General features: G+C 40.0%; 1 protein-coding gene across 5 annotated transcripts in view; it reads right to left on the reverse strand.

The window, feature by feature from the left end:
- The window catches only part of LOC110024322 (homocysteine S-methyltransferase 2-like), a 68,621-nt gene that overhangs the window by 45,936 nt on the left and 13,801 nt on the right, over window positions 1-8,884 (reverse strand). Inside the window, exon 7 of one of the 5 annotated variants that reach the window (XM_020724217.1) lies at window positions 2,238-2,570. The exons of 2 other annotated variants lie outside the window; for them this stretch is intronic. In XM_020724217.1, the coding sequence (XP_020579876.1) occupies window positions 2,418-2,570 (153 nt within the window). In that variant the 3' untranslated portion in view covers window positions 2,238-2,417. 2 more of the 5 variants (XM_020724221.1, XM_020724219.1) reach the window with 2 other exon arrangements.

Below are 8,884 nucleotides of genomic sequence, written 5' to 3' on the forward strand. Positions count from 1 at the left end.
TTTACCAGCAATAAGAGAGCTCACAAATATATATATATATATATATATATATATATATATATATTGAAAGCCCAAAGACTAATATATTAAATAAAAAGTATGGTACAGATAGATTTTGTGGAAGGTCCCAAGCATGACACCCAGCCCACACAAAAACCATCAAATCAAATGGTTCCAAAAATGAGAAAATACAGCAAAAAACATAAGATATCTAAATAAAAAACCAAAAAGTGCCAAAATAAGAGTATCAGGTAGCTGGAGAGCAACCCGATTTTGTCTTGTCTCTGCCTCTAGTTCTGGGGAAGGAGCCACCTAATAAATTGGTCAGATGAGAGTCATTGTCAATAGTAATTAATGTATCATCCAATAGATTCCCTAGACTCAGCTTGAGTCGTCCTCCGTTCTTTTTCTTCCTCCTCGTGTAGACCTGTCATTCCTCATCCGAAGATTGGCTGACCTGATCAGCAGAATGGTCTGAAGTGTGCATGATATGTGAAGGTTGTTGAACATTAGAAACAACTACTTGCTGTACCAGATGATTTTCTATTGGGTCAAAGGAGCACTCTCGTGTGTCTTGGCATGTAAGTGAATCTTCTTCAATAACAGTAAGTGATATCAACACATTTGGAACTGTACCTATAGTAAGGTGTTCTTCATGTGGAACTGCAATATTGGAAAGAGGATCGGATTGAACCTTCTCAACAAGGATGGTAGGTGGTTGATCTTTAGTGATATTCAGCTTTAAATGATGATGCAAGCGATAACAAATATATATATATATATATATATATATATAACTGATTGATTGATTATTTGTTTACTTCTGCGAGTTTGGATTGTCATGGTTTTTAGCTAGAAGAAATTTCGAAAGAAGATCTAAAATGTTGATGCACATCCAATTCAAACCCCCACCTCCTTCTTGTGGAGGCTTTAGGTTCATATTTACTATTCAATAATAAATCTTAATAGCATTAAGGTAAGAAGTAACACTGAATAAAAGCAAATATGTTGATGGCCGCATTTTGCACGAGATAATGAAACACACTATTTCCATCAGAGTTATATATACCATTAAAAAATGAGATAGAATTGAATTGAGTATCACATATTATCCTAAAGCATGCAAGTCACATGATTCTTCAATAAAGACCTCTCAAGTATCACAAAGAAGCCTCTAGTTATTGAAACTAGGGGTGTAAACGAGTCGAACACGAGCGAGCGTGTCGTTTATATTTCGAGCTCAAAAAGTGTGTTCGTGTTTGGCTCGTTTGCTTAACGAGTAGAACACAAGCTGTTCATGAACAAAGAGTTCTTTTGACAATCTTAATCACGTAACCATAAGTTGTTAAGGGTTGGGACAAGATTTAATAATTATTATTTATACTTAAACATCATTTGAATCTAATTTAATAATTTTTATCATATCTCATTAATTAATACTCTTAATTGATTATAAATCTTTGTAGCATTATAGTCAATTAAACTTTTTTAAAAAATGTACTTATCAATTATATAAATATTTATATGTACATATAACTCAATGAGTAGTATTTCGAGCCAAAACAAGCCGAACACGAACGGACCGTTTTTAAAAATCTTTGTTCGTGTACGACTCGTTAACTTAGCGAACGAGTCGAACACGAGCAGTTCGCGAACAACGAGCCGTTTTGACAGCCCTAATTGAAACATGATTTTTATTTAGTCTTCTTTAGCTTCACCTTATATCATAATCGCTAGATAGAGTAGAGATCACTAGTTGAGGCATGATTTGGGGGCGCTGGGATTGAATATGAGAGAAGCAAGTTGATAGAGTTGATCTAGTAAAAGGCCTTCGGATTCATAAAGGTGAACGAGACTAGCACTAGGATGATAAGTCATAATAAGCTTGTCACACAAAGAAGAGAATGCAGTAGCAGAAACACACACACACACACACATAGAAAAGATACATAAAGGTTGTATGAGAGGGCCCAATAGAGGCACCCTACCGTTACAATACCAAGTACAGTAATACCCCAACAAAAAGATACAGAAAACTCACAATCTTATAAATGTGGTATATACATTAGTTATCAAATAACAACCAATATTCTCATGTTTGAAGCTACAAAATATCAATGTGATACCATAGTAAGCTAAAAGAAGCGAATCTGGAAACACGTTCATAAGAAGTATCAAATAATACCAACCAATAAAAACATAATTTAAAGTGTGAAATATTACAGTAGTATGCAGCTATTAACATATTTATTTTGCATAATAGCAAAAAAAAAAATCTAGAAACAATAAATAGAAATTTCTACGCCTGAGGTGTTAGTCAGAATGAAATAGACATAGCATATTTTTATTGATTTAGCTCAAGAGTTAATTCATATGTTCAACTCCTAGAAATTTTCTCGATCTTATGCTAAGGCATCTTAAGGAACTGGTTGAACCTTGGACAATGCTTCAGCTATGCCTCTGATAGTTCTAGGAGTCGTCCTGCAGCATCCCCCAATAAGAGAGGCACCAGCCTCCCTCCACTTGCTCACATAGGAGACAAAATCCTCATCACTAATGCCGGATGATGCCTAAAAAAGTATGCACAGTACATCAGCTATCATTAACCTTAAAAGGCATAGTCACCTCTACTTTTTTTCTGCGCTCAAATATTATCTGAGAAGATAACGAGTCACATACATCAATATAAGAAGAATATAAGAATGAAAGCAACAGTCAATCTCTTTCCATCATGAAAAGTATGGCAATTTGCAACGAAATTTGTTACCCACGTTTAAGACAGTCATAACTTTTGGAAAAACGACGGGTTTTGCAATTCTAAATGATACTTATCTATGTTGGGAGAATGGAAAGTATAAAGCTAAGCTTAAAACATCTTTGAACAAACTCATTTTAAACCCAAAATTATTAAGTCAATGAGCGAAAAACAAATAATTTTTGTACTAACGTACTTTCAACTATTTAATGCGGGAATAAACTCAATATTGTCACATACCTTAACAAATCTCTCTCTCTCTCTCTCTCTAAAGTGTGAGAGCTCTCAATATTGGTCGTCATTCACCCTTAAGCACACATAGCCAACGAGTTAGTTGCATACTCTTGAATCATGCTTGACAGTAGAAACAGTCAAAACCAAAAGAATCACAAACCACATAAACCAAGTTATCCAAGCCAAACCAATGACTCAAGTAGCACTTTTTAGAGTGTGTATGGATCAAAAGAGAACTAAAATTGTGCTTGATATACTAGTGGTGGAATACATTTTTAACCTAAAAACTAAAGAATATAGATGAGAACTGACCTCTTAGATTTATACTGTTGGAACAAACGTTGTTAGTGAAAGGATGCCAAAAGCCTGATAGAGATACAAATCATACCAAAAGGGCAAAAATGATGAGATAAAAGGCTAGGCCTCAATCATTATTCACGTGAATTAGTAAAGAAAATATGATTGAACATGTTTGAAAGCAAAAGCAAACCGAGCTGTTCCACAAGCTATTAAAATGTATCAAATTCTTCCCACTGGTGATCAAAATTATGATTATTTATCATAACAGGTTTTTTATTTTGAATGGTGCTATTAGAGTGTCAAATCTGTGGCGAATATAAAAATTATCATTTTTATACTAGAAGGGGCAAGAATATTAATAAAATCTATCGGTGCTTTTTTCTTTCACTAGGCTTCAAGCTAGATAAGCCAAATATAATCTTTGCTATCTTTTATGTCTAGTTTATTTCTTTTTTTTTTTGGCTCTATTATTTATTTTTAAATGCCCATGACGCACCCTCTTTATTATCCAGTTAATATTTTGCTTCATAGATTAAAAAAGAAACCAAGCTACAAAAACAATTTAGAAGAAATCAGAGGAAGATTTTAAGGAAAATCACATAAATTCAGAGACAAATTTTGGAATGGTAGAGTTTTGTCTAGCCTGAGATTTCATGATGCCCGAGCATGACCAATAACACTATTTATATACGAGAATAAAAGGTATTATAGAATTGGGTGTCTTACTAAATTGCAAAGAAAGTACATAAATGGACCAAGTGTAAGTACTTTTTGTAGCGAACAGCATTGGGTTCTAATTCACTACTAGTTAAGAATCTCTGAAGGGTTCCGAAATGAAAGTTAGCAGCCTCAGCAAATTGTCCTAACAAGAACCATTAATTAGCAGGCAGGTACTATTAATGAGTTGCTAAGTCAAGGCGAATAGTCTTGACGAATGAGCAATTTCAAATGCCCAGGATGCACTCTCTTCATTATCCAGTTAATGTTTTGCTTCTTAGATAAAAAAAAAAACCAAGCTACAAAGACAATTTAGAGGAAATCAGAGGGAGATTTTAAGGAGAATCACACAGATTCAGAGACAAATTTTGGCATGGTAGAGTTTTGGCTAGCCTGAGATTGCATGATGCCCAAGCAAGACCAATAACTCTATTATATATGAGCATAAAAAGTCAACATTATAGAATTGGATGACTTACAAAATTGCAAAAAAAGTACATAAATGGACTAAGTGTAAGTACTTGTGTAGCGAGTGAGTTTGGGTTCTAATTTACTAATAGTTAAGAATCTCTGAAGGGTCCCGAAATGAAAGTGAGTAGCCTCGAAAAATTGTCCTAACAAGTGCCCTTAATTAGCAGGCAAGTACTCGTAATGAGTTGATGAGTTATTTAGGCAACTAGTCTTGACCAATAAGCAACTTCATAAGCTCATGATGCACTCTCTTCATTATCTAGTTAATATTTTGCTTCTTAGATTGAAAAAAAAAAAAGCTAAAAAGACAACTCAGGGAAAATCATAGGGAAATTTTAAGGAGAATCACATAGATTCAGAAGCAGATTTTTGCGAGTAAATTGATTACACAATTAGTGGCTTCATAATAGGCATGAGTTGATTAGTGGAATAAATAACATTAATTTTGAATTAAATATAGAAGATATGACAATAGCATTAATTTTGAATTTGAATCTTAAATTCAAATTCAAAATTCAAATATGTGTAATCAATTCAAATAGGGGCAAAATTGATGGCACTTAATTCTCTTGCCTTTATTGTGTATGTTTCCTTTTTGTTTCGGTATGTCAGAGCCTAAGCTGAAGGACATGTCGTCACCGAGCAAAGCTATCATAGGAGATATGACAGCAACGAAGATCGGAAGCGAAGGGAACGTCACGCTTTCTTATCCGTTACTCACAAAAAGTAACTACTCGGTGTAGGCGTTGAAGATGCGTGTGAACCTACAAGCTCAAGGAGTGTGGGACGCCGTGGAGCAAGACGAGGTCGAAGAGCGTAAGAATAGAATGGCTTTCGCTGCCATCTATCAAGCGCTACCGGCGCTACCGGAGGACGTTCTTCTCATGGTGGCAGAGAAGGATTCCGCCAAGCTAGCATGGGAGACACTGAAGACGATGCACGTCGGCGTGGAGCGAGTCAAGGAGGCGAAAGTGCAGACGTTGAGGACTCACTTCGAGGCAATCCGCATGAAGTGACAGGCATCCGCTCGTTGGGAGAGAAGATGGAGGAGATCTCCGTCGTCAAGAAGTTCCTTCGAGCCGTACCACAAAAATACATGCAGATCGTCACCGCGATCAAGCAATTTGGTGACCTCAAAAACATGACCATTGAGGAGGTCGTCAGTCGTCTCAAAGTGCACGAAGAGAGACTTCGCGGCTACGAAGACCGAGAGGAGGAGAAGCACCTCTTGCTCACGCATGCAGAATGGATGTCACGAATGAAGAAAAACGGAGAAGCCGATTTTTCTTCCGGATCGTCGAGTAGTGGCGGCAACGGTGGAGATAACCGAGGTCGTGGCAAAGGGCGAGGACGAGGGCAAGGTCGAGGTGGAGAAAGCTCACCTCGACAAGAAGACATCAAACCCCGCAAAGACGAGCACAGTGAAGTGTTACAATTGTAAAAAGTACGGACACTACGCGTCCGAATGTCGTAGCAAGAAACCCGAAGAGGAAGCGAACCTTACTAGCCTCCATGACGAGGAGCCAGCGTTGATGTTTGCCGAGGGAGTGGCGAATCCCTTGCCCGAAGACGAGGAGACAAACCTCGAAGAGTTCGCGCAAGAATCATCCAAAGAGGAACCAGAGGGTGTGTTACTCAATGAAGAAAAAGTCAAGGCGAACCTCCTCGCAAGTGGCGAGGAGTATAATCACACCGACGTATGGTATCTTAACAATGGAGCAAGCAACCACATGACAGGCCATCGAGAGAAGATCAATGAGCTCGACGAGAATATCACTGAAAATGTGAAGTTCGGAGACGGCTCACTCATCGAGATCAAGGGCCGGGGAACCATCCTATTTGTGTGCAAAAATGGCGATCAACGTCTAATGACCGAGGTATATTACATTCCGAAATTAAAAAGTAATATCATAAGTCTCGGTCAGATGACAGAAGAAGGCAACACGATCACCTTAGTCGGCTCATTCTTGAAGATGTTCGACCGAAATGGCGCCCTGTTGATGAAGGTGAAAAAATTGTCAAATCGGTTGTACAAGGTTTCCCTCGAGACAAGCCAACCTGCTTCTCTATTAGCATCACTAGCAGATCCGGCTTGGTTATGGCATGCGCGACTTGGGCATGTAAACTTTTATGCGCTCAAAATGATGGGGGATAAGGAGATGGTCATAGGGTTGCCTAAGATCACACACCCTAACCAAGTGTGTGAGAGTTGCATGTTTTCAAAGCAAACAAGACTGTCGTTTCCTGCCCAAGCCAACTTCCGAGCCAAGCATCCTCTACAACTTGTGCACGCGGATGTGTGGTCCGATCACCCCAACATCACTCGCAGGTAACAAGTATTTCTTTTTACTTGTTGATGATTATAGTCGTTGGATGTGGGTGTACATGCTCAAAGAAATAGAAGTTTTTGAAACATTCAAGAAGTTCAAGAAGCTCGTGGAGAACACGTCGGAGTACAAGTTGAAGACTTTACGAACTGATCGAGGTGGCGAGTTCACTTCCCAGAAGTTCGCGGAGTTCTGCAAAGAAGAGGGAGTCGAGCGTCATCTCACGACATCGTACACACCTCAACAAAATGGTGTGGTGGAGAGGAGAAATCGCACCGTGATGGGCACCGCGAGAAGCTTGCTTAAAAGCATGCAAGTCTCGGCAAACCTTTGGGGAGAGGCGGTACGGCATGCAATATATGTCTTGAACCGCTTGACAACAAAGGTGCTATTAAATTGTATCCCTTACCAAGCATGGTTCGGCAAGCGATCTCATTTGAAGCACTTGAGAGTGTTTGGATGTACCGCATGTACCGCACATGGTACCGCACATGTGAAGGTTGCAGGTCCACATCTCAAGAAGCTCAATGATCGAAGTCAAGCAATGGTGTATCTTGGCGTCGAAGACGGAAGTAAGGCGCACAAATTTCTCGATCCACCAAGCAGGAAAATTCTTGTGAGCAGAGGCGCGGTGTTTGAAGAGGAGAAGTGGAAATGGTGCAACGATGATGACGAGCTCATACAAAATTCTATGGAGTTCGGAATTTTACAAGATGACGGAGAAGTAGCGGACTCAACCTCGCCAATGACACCAAGGGTCACGCCGAACTCTCAATGACAACAAGAGAACTCAGGAAGACCCACAACCAAAGATGCTCCCAAGAAATTTCGCTCACTTGCAGAGGTTTATGCGGAAGCACCACTAGTAGAGATGGATCTTGATGAACTGTTGTTGCTCACTACCGACGAGCCAACAACATATCACGAGGAGGCGTGGAATAAAGCATGCAAAAAGAGCTCGAGTCCATCGAAGAACAAGACGTGGGAGCTCACCGACTTGCCACCCAGTCACAAGCTCATCGGCTTAAAATGGGTGTTCAAGTTGAAAAGAGACAGCGAAGGCAACATCCTTAAGCACAAAGCAAGATTGGTGACGAAAGGTTACGTGCAGAAGCAAGGAGTTGACTTCGAGGAATCCTTTGCACCGGTGGCGAACCTCGATACCGTCAGGTTAATTCTTGTCCTCGCAGCTCATCGTGGGTGAGAGATCCACCACCTGGACGTCAAGTCGGCGTTTCTCAATGATGATATTGAAGAAGAAGTCTACGTCACCCAACCTGAAGGATTCATTGTCAAGAATGAAGAGCACAAGGTGTACAAGTTGTCCAAAGCTCTCTACGGACTACGCCAAGCACCAAGGGCGTGGAACACTTGTCTTAACAAGAGAATGATGAGTCTAGGCTTCGTGAAGTGTCCTCAAGAGCAGGCTATGTACACGAGGAATCACGGAACAGAAGTACTCATCGTCGGTGTGTACGTTGACGATTTGATTGTAACGGGATCCAGCATTGATGGTGTTGAGATATTCAAGAAGCAAATGATGAAGGAGTTCGAGATGAGTGATCTTGGGCTGCTCTCATACTACCTCGGTATCGAGGTAGACCAAAAGAAAGACCACATCACAGTGAAGCAATCGGCTTACGCAAAGAAGGTGTTGGAGCAGTTCGAAATGGTAGATTGCAACCCGAGCAAGTATCCAATGGAAGCAAAGTTGCAACTCAGAAAGGATGCGGAAGGAATCATTGTGAATCCCACCAAGTATAGGCGTGTCATCGGGTGTCTTAGGTACCTGACCCATACTCGACCCGATATCTCATACGCAGTTGGCATGGTGAGTCGTTACATGGAGCAGCCTACCACTATATACCAGCAGGCGGTAAAGCATATTCTTCGTTACATAAAGGAAACAATGAGCTACGGGATTCAGTACAAAAGAGGACAAGGAGCTGAAGAACTCGTTAGTTTTACTGACAGTGATCTAGCCGGTGATATAGACGACAGTAAAAGCACCCGGTGTTTCATGGACGCAGCAAGCACATCGACACTCGCTTCCACTTTATTCGCGACGAGTGCGAGAATC

This window comes from Phalaenopsis equestris, unplaced genomic scaffold, assembly GCF_001263595.1.
Source record: "Phalaenopsis equestris unplaced genomic scaffold, ASM126359v1 Scaffold000251, whole genome shotgun sequence".
Classification (NCBI taxonomy): Eukaryota; Viridiplantae; Streptophyta; class Magnoliopsida; order Asparagales; family Orchidaceae; genus Phalaenopsis; species Phalaenopsis equestris.